At 43.6% G+C, this 24,825-nt stretch overlaps 3 protein-coding genes across 4 annotated transcripts in view; 2 read left to right on the top strand and 1 right to left on the bottom strand.

Annotated features, from left to right (window-relative positions):
- Window positions 1–24,825, bottom strand: part of rps4x (ribosomal protein S4 X-linked) — a 152,603-nt gene that overhangs the window by 103,553 nt on the left and 24,225 nt on the right. The gene's annotated exons all lie outside the window — the stretch shown is intronic.
- On the top strand, window positions 10,179–23,212 carry cbln11 (cerebellin 11). 2 transcript variants are annotated; one of them, XM_004079959.5, is made up of 3 exons: window positions 10,179–10,363; window positions 10,471–10,599; window positions 11,510–11,937. In XM_004079959.5, the coding sequence occupies exons 1-3, from the start codon at window positions 10,216–10,218 to the stop codon at window positions 11,788–11,790; spliced, it is 558 nt and encodes a 185-aa protein (XP_004080007.2). In that variant the 5' UTR covers window positions 10,179–10,215; the 3' UTR covers window positions 11,791–11,937. The 2 variants fall into 2 exon arrangements, with proteins under 2 accessions (XP_004080007.2, XP_023821771.2); XM_023966003.2 differs by lacking the exon at window positions 11,510–11,937 and adding an exon at window positions 22,535–23,212 and having other exon boundaries at window positions 10,184–10,363.
- LOC101169268 (complement C1q-like protein 3) lies at window positions 23,204–24,753 on the top strand. Its single transcript, XM_078935928.1, has 3 exons — window positions 23,204–23,586; window positions 23,695–23,823; window positions 24,331–24,753. The coding sequence occupies exons 1-3, from the start codon at window positions 23,439–23,441 to the stop codon at window positions 24,609–24,611; spliced, it is 558 nt and encodes a 185-aa protein (XP_078792054.1). The 5' UTR covers window positions 23,204–23,438; the 3' UTR covers window positions 24,612–24,753.

Genomic DNA, 24,825 nt, shown 5'->3' with positions numbered 1-24,825 from the left:
GTAGCATTTACCTTAGCGTGGGTGTTATCAGTGGGTCTCTTAATTAGGACAGATGACAGGGACACAGCTTTTGGTGCGAGAGCATTCACATGTACTTTTTTCTGTAACTCCTCGTGGCATATACAGGCCGACAGCACCATCTATTGGTGGCGGTGGTTATTACTGCTGTCTGTCACAATATAACACATCCCTCTTTTTCCAAGACAGGTTATTCATAACATTTTAAACAGTTGTTTAAACACAAAAGCAACCTCTAAAGAATTTGAACATTATTTATTTATTTATTTATTTTTTAACTTGTCCTGTCCAACAGCTGGGCAGGCAGATGAGAGCTGAAGGTCTCTTGTGTTGGACATATTTTACTTTAACAATAGGGGTTATGAATCTTCTGACAAACCAGAGGTATGTCTGAATAAACCCCTTTTGTAATTGAGGCCAGACTTTATTCATTTTAATTATTTTTGAAATTCTTTTGTGTTGGACCGGACGGAAAAGGAAAGAAGGGAAGAAGAGTGAGGGATGTTAGAGAAGGGGGACAGGAGGGTGATCATAGGAGGGGGGAGGGGGGTAAAACCATGAAGCAGCATAAAGCAACAAGCTACTGGATGTTTATCATTGCGGTAAGGTACAGATAGAACACAAATCTCAAAGGGGTGGGGCCTGTCCACACACACACACTCAAATGTTATAAACACACCTGTTAGCTGCAAAAATGTCCACATCTCAACACGTACACAATACAGATAGTGTTCACACACGCATACTTATGCCTACAAGCCAACTAGTGTGAGATATTTCATTCATTCACGCAATTTGTTAGTGCCTACCTGTTGGTGTTTGGCCGGTAGGGTACTGAGGGGACATCTCCTGATTACTCACAGTGATGTCCCATCACTCTCCCCACCAAGGGGCCCTAAATGTCTAAGGTGCAGTTAAAATTGGCGGGTAGGGTGCTGAGAGGACATCTGCTGCTTGCTGGCAGTGATGTCCAAGCACCCCCCCTACCAAGGGCCCTACATGTCTAAGGTGCAAATAAAACCGAGAGAGGGGGGGCCCACTCCATACGGCAAGCATGGGAGGGGGACCACTGCCAAGTAGCCCAACCACAAGGCTCAACGCAGGCTAAACCCCCCACCCCCTCAACCTAATATGAGATTATATGAGGAAGGGGGTAAGTTGGGGGCAGCTGGTAGCCTGTCCCCCGGTGGTCAAACAGCCACCCCCCAGCCCCCCCCCCATCCCCGAGGCGCAGACGCCCCAGGCCCAGCACCACCCACCCCACACAGAATGGGAGGAGCCAGAAAGTGCGCCCCCACCCCGGAGCAAGCCCAGGCCCCCACCCCCAAGCGCCGGCCCTGGGAGAGCTCTGGTCAGGCCTCGGGACCGAGGCCGCCAACTGGTCAGGGCAACCGCCGATTGCCTCATCGAAGACCCCGACCCGTCAAACCCCCAAGGTCCTGTACCGATAGTGGGACCCCCCCCCCCCAGAAAGCCCCCCCCCACAGGACGGAGCCGACAAGCCCCCCCCCACACACACACACACCCCCAGACCCCGCAGCCCCAGCCGATGACACCCAGAGCCCCAAGAGGGTTGCCCCGCCCCGTCCCAGAGCCAGGGAAGGGCTGATCCCAGCCCCAGGCGTAGAACGCAGCCCGCCCAGCGCCGCTAGACCCCCCCCCCCAAGCAGGACCCCCCGCCAACCCTCCCAGCACAGGCAAAGAGACCACCCCCCCAAGCCAAGCCGAGCCACCACTCAGCCCCCCCCACCACCACACCCCCCCCCACACCCGCGCCCAGAAGACCACGCAGCACCCCAGCCCGCCCCACCCAGGCACCGGACCCGGCCCCCCGACCAACGGAGTCCCCACCACCCCCCGCCAGGCACCGGAGGCCCCGACCCCCACACGACCCACGGCAGAAATGCAAGGAGCAGCGACGACCAGGCCCCCCCACCCCCTAAGTGATGGAGTTAGCGTGTGTTCAAGAATCTTCCAGAATTTGAACATTAGACAGTCTTATGCTCCTAACATAATCGCAAGGCAAATTCAGATTGCGAACAACTTTACATTTAACAATGTGCATCTTAGTGCAGTAGTCTGAAACATCGACATACAAACATTTAACTTATTTGTGAAGAAACTGGATTCTCTAGAAAGGACTTTATTAAATTTTAGGTTCGTACCCCGTCAGTTTCTTGCACACAGAAATAAATGAATAATGACTCAGAGACAGTTACTTATCTTTCAGTAGGTTTACTCTGCACAAACAGCACAGATTTGTACGCAGGGTTACAGACAGATGAACAGGGTTGTAGCATCAAAGTCCGAACCAACGAGCTCAGAAATGGGCTTGGTATATAAACCCTGCATTTGCATATTCAGAAGATCTTCCGCCATTCCGTTTGAAGAGGGAAAACCAGTGCTGGAATAACTGAGCTTAATCTCCCAAGCATCTGCGAATGATTTCATCTCATAGCTGGCAAATGGAACATGGTCGCTCACTATTTCTTTGGGAATCCCGTGTCTTGCAAACACTGATTTCATCTTTTCAATGACAGAGTAAGCTGTTTTTTTCTGGCAAGTTGAGAACCCTCCGGGTATTTGGTCAGGTTATCGATTAACAACAGATACGGTTGACCATTCAGCTCGAAGATATCTGCTCCAATTTTCATCCATGGCAGCTCCGGAATCATGTGTGGAACAAGTGGCTCCGCCTGATTCTTTGGTTGCATTTGCTGGCACTGTTCACATTTCTGAATCATAGTCTCTATATCACTGGACATGCCAGGCCAGTACAGCACCTTTTCTTGCTTTAGCTTTTGTGCGCTGCATACCTTGGTGAGCCATGTGCAGTTTTTTCCAGGATAGTTTGTCGGAAGTTCTGTGGTATCACGATCTTGTCTCCTACCATGACTATGCCTTTATGAATGCTGATGTTGTGTCGCATGGGCCAATAGCAATATAGTGCTCTGTCTAAACTTTTCCGTTTAGCTGGCCACCCATTAATGTGTTTTTCACACACTGCTTGTAGCTCACTGTCTGTTGCAACTGTTGTTTTCAGTCTATTGAGTGTGTCTTCACTCAGTCCCTCTTAGCCTCTAATGCATACACAACTCTTTTATCGCAGCCATTTTCACTTGTGGCGTCATTGTCACTGGTTGCTGTAGCACGTGAGGGCATCGGCTATGAACATGAACATGAACATGCTGGGTGTGTATGTGACAGTGAGTTCATACCTTTGCAGCTGTAACAGCATTCCTTGCAGTCTGGCTGGTGCTTTGGACAGCGGTTTGCTTTCATTGCTTCAAGCGGCTTATGATCAGACTGCACAGTCACTGGTCTTCCATAGACATACTGGTGGAATCTTCTAGTAGCAAACACAATGGCAAGCAACTCTTTTTCAATTTGTGCCTATCTCTTTTCTGTGTCTGTGAGTGTGAATGCTTGTGATGCATAACATACAGGTTGTCCTTCCTGTAGCAGGCACGCACCCAGTCCATCTTTTGAAGAGTCTGCTTGTAGAGTCAAAGATTTAGTTTGGTCATAAAATCTCAAAACTGGAGCTTGAGTGAGTTCCCTCTTCAGTGTGCTTAACGCTGCTGTGTGGTGTGGTTGCCACTGCCACACAGTGTCCTTTTTTAGTAACTGCCTCAAAGGTGCAGTAACCGACGCTGCATTTGGTATGTACTGTGCCAAGAATTTTACCATTCTCAGAAGACGCTCAAGACTTTGTTTATCCTCCGGAGTTGGCATGCCAATAATGGCTTTGATCTTTGTGTCGTCTGCTTTCTGGCCTGCTGCAGTTATGATGTGACCCATGTATTTCACTGTGTCTACTTTGAATGGAATTTTGTCCTTGTTAAACTTCACATTTGCTTTTTTCGCTCATTCCATTACCTTTTGCAGGATTTCATCATGCTCGCGCTCTGAAGTTGCTGCTATGATCATGTCATCTGCGATGATAAACATACCAGGGATGTCACCAAAAGTCTCACAGTTCTTTTGTTGAAAAACCTCGCTGGTGGAGTTAATACTTAATGGCAGCCGGAGGAAACTAAACCGGCCCCAAGGTTTCACATGGTGTTAGAAGAAGATGGCTCGTCCAGTTTGATTTGCCAGTAACCATCTTTTTTATCCAGAATGGTGAAGATTGATTTTCCTGCCAGTTTACTGCCTGGTTCAGGTCACAAGGGTCCAAACACACCCTTAGTGTTCCATTCTTTTTTTGTGTTGCAACCAGACTATTTACCTGTGGGCTCCTTGACTGGCTTTATTACTTTTCTGTCTTGTAAGTCTTTCAGTGTCTTTTTCAGTGGCTCCATAATGGACAGCGGAACATTTCTGCATGCATGAATCACAGGTGTGATGTTTGGGTCTATGTGTATGTGGTGAACTCCAGGAAACTCACCCAAGCCTGTGAAGACCTCTACGTACTTCTCAATGAGCTCTTCCTTGGTTGCTGGTTTGGTTGGCTGTGAAGACTTTGCTGCTGCGATTGTCCCAATTCGTTTCACCAGGTGCAGCTGTCCACAGGCTTTTCAACTTTAGTCTTTTTTAGACTCAATGATAATTTGTTCCTATTAAACCAATATTTTAACTTGTAAAATTCCTGAGTTATTTTACTTAGAAGTTTCTCTAAGTTCTCCCCCGAAAATAAAATGTTGGCATCATCTGCAAAAAGTATGACTTTTATAATTTGTGATGATTGGAAAATATCATTAATATAAAGAAAAAACAGATTAGGTCCAAGAATTGAACCTTGAGGTAAACCACATTTGATATTCCTATTTTTAGATTTATTTTTACCAATCTGTACAAACTGCTGTTTACCTTCCAGGTAAATCTTTAACCAGTTATACGTTAATCCTCTGATTCCATACTTTACCAGTTTATTCAGTAAAATATTATGGTCAATTGTAGGCTTTCTGTAGATCCATAAAAATTCCAATGATGAATTTGTTTTTTTCAATACAATTAGTAATCTTTTCCACAAGTTTAATTATGGCAAGTGATGTAGATCCAGGGACTGGATCTTCCCAAGAGGCTACAGGCTGATGAGATGAGTGGAAACAGCTGGTCAAGTCAGAAACAGAGCAGAGGGGAGAGGGGGAGGAGAGCTGACAGAGGCACCATGACACCATGTCCAGGACGCCGGTCCAGATCGGCACGGTAGAAGTCTTCAATGAGGGTATGGTCCAGGATGAGGGAACAGGAGATCCAGGAGCGTTCCTCAGGCCCATAACCCTCCCAGTCCACCAGGAATTGGAGGCCTTGACCACGGGCGATGATACGGGCGGGTGGAGGGGAAGCGGACGACGGGCACAAAGGGCTTTTGTCAACTGGCTTAATTTGTGAAGCATGGAAGGAAAGATGGACCTTGAGTGCCGCAGGTAGTCGTAGGCGGACACATGAAGGGTTGATGATGCGGTCAATGACATAGTGACCGATGTAGCGTGGTGCCAACTTACGGGAGGTAGCCTTGATGGGGATGTTCCACGACGAAAGTCATACCTTCTGTCCAGGTTGGTAATTGGGCCCCACCACCCTGTGGCGATTAGCTATCTGGCTGTTGCTCTCCTTGCTGTGGAGGAGAGCGGCCCTGGTCTGGTGCCAAAACCTTTGGCACAGATGGAGGTGGAGTTGGACCGAGGGCACTGCCAGATCGAGTTCCTGTGACGGAAACAGAGGTGGTGTGTAACCTAAGGAGGCTTTGAAGGGAGACATCCCCATTGCAATAGAGGGGTGAGTATTATGGGCCTATTCTACCCATACCAGATACTTGGACCAGTCAGAACTATTTTGGGCAGCTAGGCACCTTAGAGCCGCTTCCAACTCCTGGTTGGCCATCTCCGCCTGGCCGTTGGACTGTGGGTGGTATCCAGACGAGAGACTGACAGTGGCTCCGAGGGCAAAACAGAATGCCTTCCAAACTTGGGAAATGAATTGAGGACCGCGGTCCAAAATGATGCATGTGGGAATGCAGTGATGGCGGAATACCTGATTCACTAGGATGTCGGCGGTTTCAGTGGCAGTGGGTAGCTGAGGAAGAGGGACGAATTGGACAGCTTTAGAAAAACGATCAATGATGGTAAAAATAACGGTATTGCCTTGTTATGGTGGTAGTACAGTTACAAAATCCACAGCAATGTGGGACCAGGGTTGACTGGGAGTGGGAAGGGGCAGCAGATGACCAGCGGGTGGAGAATTGGATGTCTTGGAGCGGGAACCGGTGGTACAGGCCGCAACATATTCGCGAACATCCTTCTCCAGAAGAAACGTCTCTTGAGGAGACTAATAGTTCTATGGACCCCCCCCATGGCAGGGGGGGGGGGGTCCATAAGTATGTCCCCAGGTGAGTAGGAATTATTTTGGCAGTTTTCATCTTGATGGGAAACTGTCCACATTTAAATGACAAACTGAAACAAATTAAAACGAAAACAGGCAGAGGCACAGACAGTGAGGAAAAAAAATCATCCACACCTTAAGATCACTTGGGCATAGAGGGGAGCTCCAGATGTCAGAGTTCTTTTTTCAGCTACAAAGACCACTTATATAGAAATCCAAAGCAGGCTCACAGGGAGGCAGGCTCACAGGGAGGCAGGCTCACAGGGAGGCAGGCTCACAGGGAGGCAGGCTCACAGGGAGGCAGGCTCACAGGGAGGCAGGCTCACAGGGAGGCAGGCTCACAGGGAAGCAGGCTCACCACACTTATAAGATTGCCAAGAGGGTAATCCCATGTTTTCTCAGACCTTTGATCTCAGCCCAACTAAACACGAGAGTGTCAGTAGAAGAAACATTTTACTGGTGGGAGCAGACTCATATAAATGTCTACTTTTCTTTATTAAATTAGATATGTGATAAATTCTTTTTAATGGCATTTCAAGATTTGACACTTGTTAACTTGTCCCAGTTTTTGTGCTTACAACAAATTAGAATTGTATAAAAAAAGTAGAAGGTTCATTTCAGTGTGGTTAGTATTTTGCAATCATTTCTGTTGGTAAATGTATATAAGTTATCTCATTTCTGGTATAAACATGTTTGCAGAGGTGTTTGTGTCCATGTTCTGTTTCACAGGGAGGTGAAGGTGAAACTGTTGGGAGGGAACCGACTGTCCTAGCTTCTTCCCAAGATCAGCATGTTTTCTGCTTCCAGACCTGATTCAAAGGACGCTCTTTGTTAGTTTATCCGTGAGAAAAGGCTTTGCAGGGCCAGAGATGGTGTGGGACGACTGTGAATGGATGGACATGTTGCAATTAATGTTTTCTGATAGCGTTGCAGCCGTGTTCTTATCTGTTTACCCTCCTTAGAGCTCAGCGCATATGTAAATTAGGGAAACCCCAACAAATTCAATAAAAGGGGAGGCGACAGGAATATGCGCCAGAGCGGAGAGAGATTATTACTGGGAAATATTCTTGGTCTCTTGTCTTTCTTTCCTTTTGACGTTATTCAGATGTTGCAGGTTGTTTGAACCCAACAATTTCCCGAAAAACTAAGCTGTGTTATCTACAGCAGACTATTTGCAAAGTCAAATCCCAATTAAAACTGAAACGTTGCAACTCAACTTGGAAGACACATTTACTTTTCTCTGGAATATAAAAACCTTGCGTTTGCAAAGACAGTGAAATGTATACTGGTGTCATGTCTCGTCAAGTCCCTGTCCGTCACTTGTGTTGTCTCGTGTGACACTTCCTGTTTTATTCAGAAGGTTTAACCCACCTCTCGTTTCAGACCTTCCTCTTCCTTTGTGTTTCCCCACAGCTGAGACTGCCTCATCATCCCTGATCGTTCCCATCTGTGCTTCCCGTCCTCATGTATTTATAGCCTGAGTTTCCCTTTGTCCAGTGCCTGTTTGTCATGTGTCTTCACTTGTCAAACCTTAGCCAAACTTCTTGAATCCGAGAATTAAAAGTAATCTTGAACTCTGCATCTGAGTCCCGTCCTGTGTTCTGCCTTGTCAACTGGTCATGGAGAGGCTTCATTATGAAATTACAATCGCTAATCTGCATCCTTAAAAAGTTGAATGTCAGGCACAGAGAGATTTGAAATCTTCAAGTGTAGACAAAAATAAGAGATTTTATAGGCACAAAAGATTCAGGTAAGACGGATGACTTTATGGCAGAGAGTAGAACAGCAGGTGTTTTAGTACGTAGCAGAACACTGTAGTGACACTTCTGATTACCAGAGTCCAGATGGAGTCGTTCGTTGGAGTCATCCAGTGTTTTGCTCATGAAATACGGTTTGGAAGTAACAGGTCATCTGGAGGATTTGAGTAGCATTGGTACCCTCACAGTCCAATCTTTGACCATCTTTGACATACCATAACTCTTCAACTGTTCACTTGATCACCGTGAATCAGTTGATTCTGATCTGGAGGAAAGCCTCTTTTCTATGTTGGCCTTGCGCTGATATGCAACACTTAACCAATAACTAACATAAAGCGTTTTATAACTCTGCAAAACTGCTATTCTCCATCAGAATCAGCTGATTTACGTTGTGTGTTAACATTGAATACTGTCAAGTGCAAAGTTCCTTTTCTCTTCTTCAGAATCCAATGGAAGTCACACTGGAGTACAAATCATTGCAGCCAAAAAAAGCATAATTAATAATTAAATAAAAATAGTACATAAGTCGCTAGAAAAGTGTGATGCTTCTGAACTACCCTGCCAAGCCTTGTGTCATGCTTTCACACTGGACATGAAGCACAAGTGAAATTAATGTCCACCTGCTCATTTTTGATGGGCATCAGATTTGCTGTTACTTGTTCAAAATGTGTTCATAAACTAGACGCTCTCGTCATGTGTGGGAGCAGCTACCATCACATTCTTAGCCTTGTTGCTTCATGGATGCATTTACGGTATCTCTGATTTACAATGCATGGAAGACACAGATGATGTTGAGAGATTAGGTTTATCTATTTTGAAACGTTCTACAAAAGCATCGCTGATCTCGTCTCTGTGTCTGCGTTGATGACATCATTCTGAGACTCTTCCAGTGCGGTGAGCTTCACCGTCTTTTGCAGAAGCTGTGTCTGAATGACGGCGCTTTCAGCGGGACTTCTGTATCTCTGTTACCCAGTTTGATGACTTGGTGTCACGCATCAGTCCGAGGAAGAAAAAATAAAAACAATAATGTATCAATGCAGGGAAGAAAACATTCTAAAGTTTAGGGAGAGAGCGAGTAGATTCTCCTCCATGTTTGTTTTGGACAGCGCTTATTCTGTCAGTAGCAAATACTGATACACACAGCCCCAGTACCCTCTAGTGGTTGTTAGTTTTAAAAATAAAAAGAACAGACCTTTGAGCCTATTTATGTTTTTAAAAAAAATCACATTTAAGTCACTTTTGAGTATAAGTTGCACCCCTACCACACTAAAAAAAAAAAACGCGACTTTGGAAAATACAAAGTTACAGGGGTGTTGAAGAGTTAATTCACATGAAACATAACCCAGGGCAACGTGCTGTATTCTCATTGATATGTGATGTTCTCTAGCTGTTATTCAATCTGACTTAATTTTGACGATTAAATGATCAAAGAGAATCAGAAAACTCTTCTTCAAATTGCCCCCGTGCTTCATAATCGGATTATCTTTGTAAGCAAATATTTATAAGGGTGTAAAAAAACACAGGGGCAGATTTTTGGCACTTTGGCACATTTATTTGGAACGACGAGGTAAACAACTTTCTTCAGAAAACAACAAAAACTTTCACTAAACATTAACATGATGACATAACTGATGTCCCTGAACTGCAAACCTGCACTTTATAGGAGTGAAAGACAAACATGAAATCCTATTTGGTAATAGTACGGGTATACTATTTTCAGCTTGAATGCATTAAATTAAATCTCTCAATAAAGGTCATAGAAACAGATGGAGAAATGCAGATTGTTGAATTAGAACCTTGAAAAAAGCATTTATTCAGATCTTTGACAGAGGTGCAGTGGAGTCAAGGTGTCATAATTGATTTATTAATGTAGGGAAGTAAAATTCCTAAAATTACTGTTTTATTCGTCCATTTATGCTTTTATGGAGTTATGTCCGTTTAATTGCATAAAATGTCCGCACGTAATATCAATATTGAATTTACAGCTTGTGTTTGCAGGAAGGAAGCCCAATGATTGGGCTGGCGAACCTCAGGAACCCCCCACCCCACAGTAACCATTTACAGATACTTCAGATTAAAGGCAGGGAGCTCGTGTGGCACATCAGGATCCGACATGACTTCACCCGCGCTGTTGCTGACCTTCATCAGTGGCCTCACTGTGGCCCACTACGCTGCTGCTGGACCTTATGAGCCATGCCCTTTTGATCCATGTATCGTCTTGAAGGAGATCAATGCGTTGAAAGAAGCTTTGGAAGCCAGAGGTGACGTTCTGACAACAGTGAAGATTTTATAAAAGATTTTCTGTGTTTTAGAATAAGTAAAAATATATTTAATCAAAATGCATTTTATGTTTTACTTTTTCTTTTAGATGTACCCAAAGTAGCTTTTTCTGCCCGAACGTCTAAGGGTGGAGCCTATGGAAATTTCCAGGGTGACACAACCCTGACCTACAATGCAGTGATAACCAATGTTGGGGATGCTTATAATCCACCCACAGGTAGGTCCACCATTGAATCAATGCTGGTTTGGTTAAATAGTTTTTTGTCTTTTATTAGTAAAAGAAACTTCTTTAAAGCAAAAACATCCCACTCCCTTTTTTCAATATTCTTGAGCATACAATTATTGTATTGCCAAAATAAACTTAGTTGTTGATGGCAGACACAAACTTTTCCACTTCAGACCTCATGTTACAATGTTTTATTGATGCTACAGTCATAACTGAATTGTGCAAAAACATCTTTGTTTCAAAACAACCATGCTATGATTTGTTTCCTGAAAAAGAGGAAAAGAAGACTAACCTTATGAAAAAAACACTAAAAAGGGAAAGACAAATGAGCAGTGTAGGCAGCTTGACATTTTTACTGACCGAAAAATCTTCTTATAATATAACAAAATCTTGAAACAAGAAGTTTAACAAAAGAATGGAAAAATAAACTAAAAAACCCTTTAGATATAATTACTTAAAATTCAATCTTATAAAGCTTGACAAGTCTTTTATTTTTTGTGCTAGTTCTAAGCAAATGGTTTGTATTTGTGAGTTTTTTATGTATCCAATTGTAGTTAATATTAATTACAATGACAGAAAAGTAATGTAATAAGTGGAAATTGTTCATTTTAAAGCAAAACGTTGTCAAGATGAGAAAATGATCGTAGTATAAGTGGGCCCAACTTAATAAATCCTCATAAAATCTAAAACTAGCACTTATTTTTAGAATATAAATCTAAATGTTTGCTTACAAATAAGGACATTCAGTCCCAGTCTAACATTTCAACATATATTGATTGACCTTTGAAATAATATCTCATGGAACCAAAACCTTCAGTGAAACTTGTTTTTTTCTTCTTAAATGACATAATTCTATTGTCATTACTATGGAGGAAAAGGATTTTGACTCATTATCCCCCAGGGATCTTCACTGCGCCTGTCAAAGGCCTGTATTACTTCACCTACTTTGCTCACGGTGGAGGAACGGACCGCATTAATCTACATCTCAAGAAGGATGGTACTATTGTTGCTGGCATCCACGACCACCCGTCAGACGCTGATACTGCAGATAACGCAGGCAACGCTGTGTTCCTGGAGTTGGAGCAGGGAAATCAAGTGTATGTGACCCTTGTGGCAAACTCAGCTGTTTATGGGGAAGGATTCGCCACCACCTTTAGTGGAGTTCTGCTCAGCAAGTCCTAAGCAGCTGTTCACTTTTTTTTTAATCCAAATTGTTTCTTTTTAAAACTTTATTTCTTTTTATTACACAAGATGATGGAGAAAACTTGATTCCCCTTTGTTGTAATTTTATGTGAACAGTTTTTCAAAAATAAAATCTGTCCCTTTAAACGTGTGGATTTGTATTTTGTTCAGTAATGGTCGTCAGATTTAAGGTACAAAAATAAGAAACACTAAAGATCATTTGAGTATAAAGCCGACTGGAAGCACATGGGTTTCATATCTTTGACCTCAAATCTCCCATTACATGGAGTCTAAGGGTTTATTCAGACTGGACACATTTGGTCCGCTTAAAGTGAACAGAACCAGAGTTTGTTTCCCTCGATAATATGGAACAAATTTTCAGTCTGAATACACCCAACTGGAACCGCTCCAGGACCCATCTTTCAAGGTTATTTCTGTTTGTTTCTAATCGGACTGAGCTCAGGTTTGCTCTGAGTTTCCTCAGTCTGAATAGGCTCCATGCACGGAGCAGAACAACTGGACCAAAAAGGCCACCGTAGCCGAGAATTATGGGATGTAGACAGAGGAGGAAGGAAGCTGAGCTGCAGACAAATGTGGAGCAACAATATGACACATCAACTCATTGAAATGAGGTTGAATGAATGCAGGTTCATTAAAACAACATTTAGGTTGATACATTGCTTCTCACGCTTTTCCCGTTAATCTATATGTCATAAACACTTGTAAGAATACCTTTGCATTTCCTCAGTAATGGCCTTGCAGCATGCGTCCGCCGTACCAAAGTAGCAAGTTGAAAGTGTTGTACCTGAAGTTCAAAATTGGTCAGCGAAATACAATGTTTGAATAAGTGAACTATCCTAACAAGGATTGCAAAGAGCAGGACTCCCATTATTCTTTCTCTTGTTGCTTTGCCGCCCTCATAATTCATGGCCAACAACCGAAAAGATCTTTAGTCACGACAAGCTTTGATTTGAAACAGAATAGTGTGGTAGACGGCAGTCTGAATACAGACCAAACACAAGGTTCAGCAGTCGATCCGGACCAACTTAAGCAGACTGTGTCCAGAATGATGGACTTTGCCAGTCTGAATACACCCTAAGTCAATTCTAACAACAAAACCAGAACCAAGATTTTTATTGTTTCGTTTGATCAGGATGTATTATTTAAGGCTCACATATCACAGGAAGTAAAACTGCATTCTTTAACCTACAGTGTTATCACCGCTTCTTTCCATGACGGAGGTATTGCTCCATGTCCAGGTGTATGATTAAATGATCATTCAAGAAGTGGTACAAGATGTTCACTAAGTGTTTTATACCATTCCGTTGGTAAGCCAACACTACTGGGGGTTTTGTTAGATTTGAGTCTCCTCAGTGCTTTCTTTATTTCTAGTAAATTTTTCATTGTGTATTTCCCCAATTGTTGGCAAGTCTAGCTTTTCAAGAAGTTCTTTCATTTGGTTCATATCTGCACTGTTTGGTTGCTTGTACAATTGTTTATAATAATTTATGAATTTATTTTCAATCTCCTTGGGGTCATTTATGTACTGGCTTGTATCTGGGTCTACTAACTTGTGAAATGTTCGATCCACTTGCAGTTTTCTTAATTTTTTTGTTAATTTATTTGCTCGTCCACTCACCTCATAGGATTGTTTCAAAAATCTGGTGTTTTTTTTCCTCCAAGTCCTCCATTAGTTGCTTGTCTAATTTATCCCTGATTTCTTTCATTTTTTAGAGCAACTGAAGATCTTGCGTGGCTTTATGTTGTTGTTCAATTTTCAAAGAATTTTCCTTGTTTATGACTTTCTTCTTTAGCTTTTTTTTTGGCTGCCATCTTTGTTATAGGTTTTCCTCTCATTATTGCTTTGAGTGTATCCCAAACAATGACACGTGTGACTACTGACAGGTTTTGAATAAGCTGGACCCAAATGCAGACAGGAAACAGATTTATTGAGAAGAGGATTGAGTCTTTGAGAGAGTAAACTGGCAGAAGATCCAGAAGGCGAGGCTGAAAGTGGTGGGCTTGGCTCGTGTTTGAGCTGCTTGGTTTGGTTTGCTTTGGTTCGGCTTGGCTTGGCTTAACTTGGTGTGGTGCAGCTTAGCTTGGCTGGACCTTGCTTGGTTCGGGGCTGCTTGGCTCAGCTTGGTTGGGTCTTGAGCTGCTTGGCGTGGCGTGGCGTGGCTTGGCTTGGCTTAGTCTTGAGCTGCTCAACTTGGCTTTGCTTAGCTTTTGCTTTAACCAGCGGGGATCAGTGGTCTTTTCCATAGAGGAGAACAGACGAACCGACGATGGCCGGAGGAAGAGAAGGACTTATAAAGGCAGACTAATCAGATGTAGAACAGGTGCGGCAACCAGCGGCAGGTGTGCGGGGACGGCCTCGACACCTGACAGTACCCCCTCCACAAGGGACGCCACCCGGCGGCCGAAACCGGTCAGGGTGCAGACGGCGAAAGTCCCGCACCAAGGCATCATCCAAAATGAACGAACGGGGCACCCAACACCGCTCCTCAGGGCCATAGCCCTCCCAGTCAACCAAATACTAGAAACCACGGGCCCGGCGGCGAACACCCAGGAGGCGACGGACAGAAAAGGCAGGATGGTCATCCACAAGCCGGGCGGGCGGAGGGGGCTCGGCCGGAGGGCGACGCCACAGGCTTAAGACGGGAGACGTGGAAGACAGGGTGGACTCTCATGGAACGGGGAAGACGAAGCTTGACGGAAGCAGGATTAATAACCGAGTCAATCACAAAAGGGCCAACGTAACGGGGCGACAGCTTCCTTGATTCAGTGAGCAGGGGCAAATCCTTAGTAGAAAGCCAAACTTTCTGGCCAATGGAATAGGCTGGGGCTGTGGTACGAGAACGGTCTGCAGCAGTCTTAGTGCGTTGAGAAGCACGGAGTAAAGACCGTCTGGTAGCAGTCCAGACCTTACGACACCGGCGGATATGGGCTGCAACAGATGGAACCGCCAAATCCTGCTCCTCAGATGGGAAGAGGGGAGGCTGATAGCCCAAGGAGGCCTCAAATGGAGAACGGCCTGTGGCGGAAGAAACCAGAGAATTATGTGAATACTCCACCCAGACGAGAAAATCAGACCAAGTCGTGGGATTCTGAGAGCAAACACAACGAAGAGCGGACTCCAAGTCCTGGTTAGTGCGTTCTGTCTGACCATTGGTTTGTGGATGGAAGCCAGAAGATAAACTAGCTGTAGCCCCTAAAGCTTGACAGAAACATCTCCACACCTGGGAGGTGAATTGGGGCCCTCGGTCAGAGACGATGTCAGATGGGATGCCGTGGAGACGAAACACATGGTGAGAGAGAGCACTGGCCGTCTCAGCAGCGGTGGGGAGTTTAGACATGGCAACAAAGTGTGCTGCTTTGGAAAAGCGGTCGACGATGGTGAGTATGACCGTGTTTCCTTTAGAAGCGGGGAGACCAGTTACAAAGTCGACAGCGATGTGAGACCATGGCCGAGAGGGAATAGGTAGGGGCTGGAGAAGACCAGCGGGCGCTTGATGCGTGGACTTGTTGGTGGCACAAACTGTACAGGCGGCCACAAAAGCCCTAGTGTCCGCAGCCATGGTGGGCCACCAGAAACGTCGTTGAATCTGGGAGAGGATGCGGTGAAAGCCTGGGTGGCAAGAGAAACGAGACGCATGAATCCAAGTCAACACCTGGGGCCGGACTGCTGCAGGGATGTATTGGCGGTTGGGCGGTCCGCCTCCCGGGTCGGGGTCAGTGACCAGAGCATCTCGAATGGCCGCTTCGATTTCCCAAGTGAGACTGGCCACCACACATGAGGAAGGAAGAATGGAATCTGCCGGGAAGTCAGGGTCGTTGGAGGTATGTAAACGAGGGAGGGCGTCAGGCTTCTGATTACGTGATCCAGGACGGAAAGAAACGGTAAAGTTAAATAGACTGAAAAACAAGGCCCAACGAGCCTGACGTGGATTGAGTCTCTTAGCAGCACTGAGATATTCTAAGTTTTTGTGGTCTGTCCACACCAGAAATGGATGTTCAGCCCCCTCCAACCAGTGCCGCCACTCCTCCAAGGCCAACTTAATGGCCAACAGCTCCCGATTTCCCACATCATAGTTCCGTTCAGAGGCTGAAAGCTTACGGGAGAAAAAGGCACAAGGGTGGAGTTTTCCATCATCGGTCCGTTGAGAGAGGACAGCCCCCACCCCAGTATCGGAAGCGTCGACCTCGACCACAAACTGCCGGGTGGGATCAGCGTGAGCTAAAACAGGAGCAGTGGTAAACAAGTCCTTGAGATGGTTAAAGGCATCCTCTGCCTCCTGGTTCCACCGGAATGAGGTCTTACTTGATGTCAAACTGGTCAGAGGATTAGCGATGCAGCTATAGTTGCGCACGAAGCGCCGGTAAAAGTTGGCAAAACCAAGAAAGCGTTGCAGATCTTTGCGGGAAGTCGGTCGGGGCAAGTCTTTTATTGCAGCGACTTTGGTTGGGTCCATATTCATACTCCCCTTCTCGATGATGAAGCCCAGGAAGGACACTCTGGGGACGTGAAATTCACATTTCTCTGCTTTTACGAAAAGTTTGTTTTCGAGAAGTCTGTGAAGGACTAGGCGTACATGCTGACAGTGTGACTCAAGAGAAGGGGAATAAATGAGAATGTCGTCCAAGTAGACGAATACAAATCGGTTCAGGAAGTCTCTTAAGATGTCATTAACGAGAGCCTGGAACACCGCTGGAGCATTAGTCAAGCCAAAGGGCATGACCAGGTACTCAAAATGACCCAAGGGGGTGTTAAATGCCGTCTTCCACTCGTCCCCTTCCCGTACCCGCACCAGATGATAAGCATTCCGGAGGTCCAACTTACTGAATACCGCAGCACCCTGGAGGTATTCAAATGCTGAGTTTAATAAAGGTAGAGGGTATTTATTTTTGACAGTGATTTTATTGAGTTGCCGGTAATCAATACAAGGGCGGAGAGTCTTGTCCTTCTTTTCAACAAAGAAAAAACCTGCAGCCAGTGGAGAGGAAGATGGTCGGATTATGCCAGCTGCCAGGGATTCTTTGATGTACAACTCCATGGCCTGGAGCTCCGGTTTCGAGAGGCTATAGAGGTGGGATTTCGGCAAAGTGGTACCTGGGATAAGCTCAATAGGGCAATCATACGGTCTATGGGGAGGAAGAGCTGAAGCCTTCTGTTTACTAAAGACCGCTAAAAGGTCATGGTAGATGGAGGGGACGTCAGACAGATCTGGGGAGTCAAGAGAGGGCGAAGACCTGGGCTGATCAGGGTAAGCAGAGCGAAGGCAAGTGGCGTGACAATAGGGGCTCCAACTCATGATGTTGTTAGACTGCCAATCAATGTGTGGGTTGTGGAGACAAAGCCAAGGGCGTCCCAATATTATTTGACTGGAAGTAGCCTGAAAGACATAAAACTGCAGGGTTTCGACATGGTTGCCAGAAACACATAGGAGAACAGGAGCCGTTTAGTGTTGGATGACTGCAAGGGGTTGCCCATTAGCAGCACTAACCCTCAAAGGAGGGTCCAAAGGGATGAGTTTTAATCCCACCTCGAGGGCCAGGCCCTCATTGAGAAAATTTCCCTCAGCCCCCGTGTCAATGAGAGCAGACACCGAACGGGACCATGAACCAGACGACAGGGAGACCATAAATTCAGTCTTGGGTGGGGTGTGATTTAGAAACCCTGCGCCCTTCAGTGTCCCCATATTCACTGAAGGGCTCTGTCTTTTGGTCTCACAGGACAGACAGCCACCTGATGAGCATTGCTGCCACAATAGAAACATTCGCCTCGTGTCCATCGTTCCTGCCTTTCCTTAGGCGTTAAACGTGTCCTCCCCAACTGCATTGGCTCTTCAGTGGATGCAGATGAAACCGCGGGCTGATACGTCGAAAAACTCGAAGAGGGCGTTTCCTGGCGTGACGTAGTTCTCGGAAAGGACGGCTGGGACTTGTAGTTCCGGGTAGGGCGGCGCTCTCGAAGGCGGTTGTCGATTCTGATAGAAAGAGAAATGAGAGCTTCCAGGGAGACAAGTTTGTCATAATGCAACAGTTCATCTTTTATGGCGTCATTCAACCCGCTTTTCTTTTTATTAGATTTTCACAAGTCAAAATACAACAGTCACAATTCCCACCCATAAAAAAAAAGATATATAAATTTATATTTTAAAAAAATACTCTCAAAAACAAACCAGGCAAGAAAAAAAAAATCACTGAGTTTTCTACAAAAATATACCATTGTCCATACAATAGTAAGGAGTGATCATCAGAACTATAAAATTGCCGTCCTTATTCAGACTTTTTTTCGGTCCAAGAGAGGTTTCTAGGATTTGAAAATAGTATGTGCTGAACCCTTTCAAGAATATTGGAGGTTTTCCAATTTAAGACAGGAGTACATGTCATCCACCCATTGTTTGTTTGAAGGGGGTCTTGATTTTTTTCCATGATAGAAGGATGCGACGCCGGACCAAAAGCGTAGAAAATGCCAGTGCTGAAGCCTGTAGTGCAGTGACCTTGCAGTTTTGAGGAGTGACTCCAAATAATGCTCTATGTGGGTTTGGGAGGATCTTTAAATTCCATGCTTTGCCTAGGGAGTCGGACCCCCCCCCCACAGAAGGCCTGGAGGCTCTTGCACCCCCAGAACATATGTGTGAGGGTTCCCATCTCACGCCTGCATCTTGGCCAAGTGTCGTCTGTCCCTGGGAAGATCTGTGCCAAGTTTTCATTTCATCAGATAGATTGTTCCAGAGTGTGACACCCTTTACTGAGATACACATCAGTTTTAGGGTTCTCCTTACTTTAGGTTGAAATAAATTGTTGGTTCCTTTCAATTGATGTTAATTAACAGCATCTCTGTTTTGAAACATCGAGGGCATATTAGTTAGCAGAGAATTTATTGATGCTTTACACATAATTTGGGCAGTTTTAAAATCTACCAAATCCTGTAATTTTAAATTAAATGCATTAAGAAAAAGTGGAGTGGTGTGCTCATTATATTTAACTTTGTGAATAAATCTGATGGCTCGTTTTTGGAATATAATGAAAGATTATACAATGTCAAATTGTATACAATGAAACAATGTCCCCACACTTCAATACAGTAATTGAAAAAAGCAAACAAAACATCTGTTCTTCCCTTAAAAGAAGGATCCCAGCACTCAAACGTAATTTGTTAGGGCGGGGGGGGGGGGGGGGGGGGGTGCTAGTCCTTAGGGATGTCAGGGCATGAATGGTTGGGCTGGACCTCCTGCCCCTCAGTTCTGGCACCGGCCCCTTCCTTGCTGACTGTCACTCAGCGCTGGCGCGGCTCTGGCCTCTATCTGCGGCTGGCTTGCCTGTGCCCGCGGGCGCACAGGGTTGGTGACCCCTGCTCTAAGTTCTCCCCTGAACATAAAATGTTGGTATCATCTGCAAAAAGTATGACTTTTATCATTTGTGATGATTAGCAAATATCATTAATACTTTTCCAATTTATTTAGTAAAATATGATGGTCAATCGTATCGAAGGTTTTCTGTAGATCTATAAAAATTCCAATGATGAATTTATTTTTTCAATAGTAATCTTTTCCACAAGTTCAATTATGGCAAGTGATGTAGATCTTTCTTGTCGGAAGCCATGTTGACAGTTGAATAGCAAATTGTTTTTCTCTTAATTAAGTAATCTTGAATTAAAAAGTTTATCCAATATTTTTGAAAGCTGAGGCAATAGAGAAATAGGACGGTAATTTGAAAAACAATGCTTGTCTCCTGTTGTAAGTAAATGAATTATTTTGGCAGTTTTCATTTTGGTGTCTATATTTAGATGACAAATTGAAACAAATTAAAGTCAAAACAGGCAGAGGCACAGACAAAATAAACTGATCACCTGAGCAGTGGGGGAAATAAAAATCATCCACACCTTAAACTCACTTGGTCATAGAGGGGAGTTTTGGATGCCAGAGTTATTTTTCAGCTAAAAAGACAACTTATATAGAAATCCAAAGCAGGCTCACAGGGAGGCAGGCTCACAGGGAGGCAGGCTCACAGGGAGGCAGGCTCACAGGGAGGCAGGCTCACAGGGAGGCAGGCTCACAGGGAGGCAGGCTCACCACACTTATCAGATTGCCCAGAGGGTTAGCCACTGATGGGCAGGGTTTCGGCACCTCACACCAAGTGCCCATTTTTATACTGCTCCAAGGTTAGTCAGGGGATTGCCTGCAGCTGTGCATCATCATCTTGCTACACATGTCACAGCTACAAGCTTTTTCCAACAGAATTTTTTCCTCTTCTCCTGATTTACATCCATTTAAATTAAGAAACACTTGTAAAAGCAATTTTGAGCTTCTTTTTTTCATATATGTCGTCATTAGAAACATGATACAAGACCGTAGGTCTTTGATAAGCCACAGCTGGTTCTCCAATGGATTGTCACTGTGGTCCAGATCTGATCCTGACATTCTCTAGACATCAGGACCAGACAAAAGAACAAGTAGCAGATCGTAGACAATGTAGAAGAACAAACAAATGTCTATGAAGAATTGAGAGTTGAAAGGTCACAAAAACACACTTCTCCACATTTTGATCCTGAAGAGTGTTTCATGCAAGTCTGCATTCACAGGGGATTGTCTAAAGGTTGTGCCTCCTCATCCATGAGATCCCGTGTTGTCTCAGACCTTTGATCTCAGCCCAACTAAACACTACTGGAAGCAGACTCATATAAATGTTTAGTTTTGGATATTAAGTTAGATATGTGATAAATTCTCTTTACTGGCATTTCAAGATTTGACACTAGTTAACCTGTCTCTGTAACTGTAAACAGTAAATTAGACTTCTACAAAAAGGAGAAGGTTCATTTCAGTGTAGTTAGTATTTTGTAATAATTTCCAGAAATACTAAGCTGTATTATCTACAGCAGACTATTTGCAAAGTCAAATCCCAATAAAAACTCAAACGTTGCAACTCAACTTGGCAGATATATTTGCTTTTCTCTGGAATATAAAAACCTTTTGTTTGCACAGACTGTCAAATGTATACTGGTCATGGAGAAGCTTCATTATGAAATTGCAATTGCTAATCTGCATCCTTTTTTGAATGTCAGGCACAGAGAGATTTGAAGTCTACAAATGTAGACAAAAATAAAAGAGATTTTATAGGCACAAAAGATTCAGGTAAAACGGATGACTTTATGGCAGAGAGTAGAACAGCAGGTGTTTTAGTACATAGCAGAACACATGTAGTGACACTTCTGATCACCAGAGTCCAGACGGAGTCGTTCATTGGAGTCGTCCAGTGTTTTGCTTATGACATACGGTTTGGAAGTAACAGGTCATCTGGGGGATTTGTCAAGTCAAGTCAAGTCAAGTAACTTTATTTGTCAAGATCTACAATGTTGACACATACATAGAAATTGAAATTGCGTTTTCTCTTCATCTTCAGTTTAAACGGGGAGACACCTTCAAATTGCACAATAAACCAACTATAAATAGTAGTAGAGGCCTAAATATAATTTGAATAGCATTGGTACCTTCACTGTCCAATCTTTGACCATCTTTGACATACCATAACTCTTCAACTGTTCACTTGATCACCGTGAATCAGTTGATTCTGATCTGGAGGAAAGCATCTTTTCTATATTGGCTTTGCACTGATATGCAACACTTAACAGATAACTAACGTAAAATGTTTTATAACTCTGCAAAACTGCTATTCTCCGTCAGAATCAGCTGATTTACATTGTGTGTTAACATTGACTACTGTAAAGTGTTGCATTTCAGTGCAAAGCTTCTTGTCTGTTCTTCAGAATCCAATGAAAGTCACACTGGAGTACAATTAAAAGCAGCCAAAAGAAGCATAATTAATAATTTGAAAAATTCTACATAAATCGCACTTTGTGCCATGCTGCTTTCACACTGAACCCGAAGCACAAGTGAAACTCATGTCAACCTCCACATTCTTGATGGGCATCAGATTTGCTGTTACTTGTTCCAAATGTGTTCATAAACTAGACGCTCTCGTCATGTGTGGGAGCAGCTACCATCACATTCTTAGACTTGTTGCTTCATGGAAGCATTTACTGTATCTCTGATTTACAATGCATGGAAGACACAGATAATGTTGAGAGATCAGGTTTATCTATTTTGAAACGTTCTACAAAAGCATCGCTGATCTCGTCTCTATGTCTGCGTTCATGACATCATTCTGAGACTCTTCCAGTACGGTGAGATCCACCATGTTTTGCAGAGGCTGCGTCTGAATGACAGCGCTTTCAGCGGGACTTCTGTATCTCTGTTACCCAGTTAGATAACTTGGTGTCACGCATCAGTAGGAGGAAGAAAAAATAAAAACATTAATGTATCAATGCAGAGAAGAAGACATTCTAAAGTTTAGGGAAAGAGCGAGTAGATTCTCCTCCATGTTTGTTTTGGACAGCGCTTATTCTGTCAGTAGCAAATACTGATACACACAGCCCCAGTACCCTCTAGTGGTTGTTAGTTTTAAAAATAAAAAGAACAGACCTTTGAGCCTATTTATGTTTTTAAAAAAAAATCACATTTAAGTCACTTTTGAGTATAAGTTGCACCCCTAACCATACTATGAAAAAAAACACGACTTTTGAAAATACAAAGTTACAGTGGTGTTGAAGAGTTAATTCACATGAAACATAAGCCAGGGCAACCTGCTATATTCTCATTGATATGTGATGTTCTCTAGCTGTTATTCAATCTGACTTAATTTTGACAATTATTGTTTCTCTTTCGGCTTTTCCCAGCAGGTGTCGCCACAGCGAACGAGTCGCATGGTAAACTTGGCAATGTTTTACGCCGGATGCCATTCCTGACCCAACCCTCTCAAAGCAACCGGGCTTGGGACCGGCACAGAAGTAGAGAAGGGAACAGGGAGCAACCCGGAGTCGAACCCTGGTTTCACGGACGGACGGCGCCGCAAACCGCCACGAGCTAAACCGGCTCTCACTTAATTTTGACAATTAAATGATCAAAAATAATCAGAAAATTCCTCTTAAAATTGCCCCTGCGCTTCATAATCTGAATAACTTTGTAAGCAAATATTTATAAGGGTGTAAAAAAACACGGGCAGATTTTTGGCATTTTGGCACATTTATTTGGAACAACGAGGTAAACAACTTTCTTCAGAAAACAACAAAAACTTTCACTAAACATTAACATGATGACATAACTGATGTCCCTGAACTGCAAACCTGCACTTTATAGGAGTGAAAGACAAACATGAAATCCTATTTGGTAATAGTACGGGTATACTATTTTCAGCTTGAATGCATTAAATTAAATCTCTCAATAAAGGTCATAGAAACAGATGGAGAAATGCAGATTGTTGTAACAAATAGAATAAAAAAAGCATTAATTCCAATCTTTGACAGAGGTGCAGTGGAGTCAAGGTGTCATAATTGATTTATTAATGTAGGGAAGTAAAATTCCTAAAATGACTGTTTTATTCGTCTATCTATGCTTTTATGGAGTTATGTACGTTTAATTGCATAAAATGCACGTAATGTCAATATTGAATTTACAGCTTGTGTTTGCAGGAAGGAAGCCCAATGATTGGGCTGGCGAACCTCAGGAACCCCCCACCCCACAGTAACCATTTACAGATACTTCAGAATAAAGGCAGGGAGCTCGTGTGGCACATCAGGAGCCGACATGACTTCAGCCGCGCTGTTGCTGACCTTCATCAGTGGCCTCACTGTGGCCCACTACGCTGCTGCTGGACCTTATGAGCCATGCCCTTTTGATCCATGTATCGTCTTGAAGGAGATCAATGCGTTGAAAGAAGCTTTGGAAGCCAGAGGTGACGTTCTGACAACAGTGAAGATTTTATAAAAGATTTTCTGTGTTTTAGAATAAGTAAAAATACATTTAATCAAGATGCATTTTATGTTTTTCTTTTTCTTTTTAGATGTACCCAAAGTAGCTTTTTCTGCCCGAACATCTAAAGGTGGAGCCTATGGAAATTTCCAGGGTGACACAACCCTGACCTACAATGCAGTGATAACCAATGTTGGGAATGCTTATAATCCACCCACAGGTAGGTCCACCATTGAATCAATGCTGGTTTGGTTAAATAGTTTTTTGTCTTTTATTTGTAAAAGAAACTTATCTAAAGCAAAAACATCCCACTCCCTTTTTTCAATATTCTTGAGCATACAATTATTATATTGCCAAAATAAACTTAGTTGTTGATGGCAGACACAAACTTTCCCACTTCAGACCTCATGTTACAATGTTTTATTGATGCTACAGTCATAAATGAATTGTGCAAAAACATCTTTGATAAAAAAAAAACATGCTTTGATTTGTTTCCTGAAAAAGAGGAAAAGAAGACTAACCTTATGAAAAAAACCACTAAAAAGAGAAAGACAAATGAGCTGTGCAGGCAGCTTGACATTTTTACTGAACAAGATATATTATTATAATATAACAAACTTAAAACCTGGTCAAATATCTGGAATGAAATCTCTGCAAGCCTCAAATGGTTGTTTGAATGTGAAGTTTCCATGAGTGCTTCCAAATTCAGACAGTATTTTTTCCCCAGGGATCTTCACTGCGCCTGTCAAAGGCCTGTATTACTTCACCTACTTTGCTCACGGTGGAGGAACGGACCGCATTAATCTACATCTCAAGAAGGATGGTACTATTGTTGCTGGCATCCACGACCACCCGTCAGATGCTGATACTGCAGATAACGCAGGCAACGCCGTGTTCCTGGAGTTGGAGCAGGGGAATCAAGTGTATGTGACCCTTGTGGCAAACTCAGCTATTTGGGGGGAAGGATTCTTCACCACCTTTAGTGGAGTTCTGCTCAGCAAGTCCTGAGAAGCTGTTCACTTTTTTTTTTAACCCAAACATTTATATTTTAAATTACTTTTTATTACACAAAATGATGGCGAAAACTTGATTCCCCTTTGATGTAATCTTATGTGAACAGTTTTTCAAAAATAAAATCTGTCCCTGTAAATGTGTGGATTTGTATTTTGTACAGTAATGGTCCTCAGATTTAAGGTACTAAAATAAGCAGTGGCGCCTCCAG

The sequence above is a fragment of the Oryzias latipes genome, chromosome 18 (genome assembly GCF_053564925.1).
Source record: "Oryzias latipes strain Hd-rR chromosome 18, Olatipes_Hd-rR_3.1".
In the NCBI taxonomy this organism is placed as follows: Eukaryota; Metazoa; Chordata; class Actinopteri; order Beloniformes; family Adrianichthyidae; genus Oryzias; species Oryzias latipes.
Note: the sequence above shows the minus strand (reverse complement) of the source record. Positions and strands in the feature narration are given on the sequence as shown.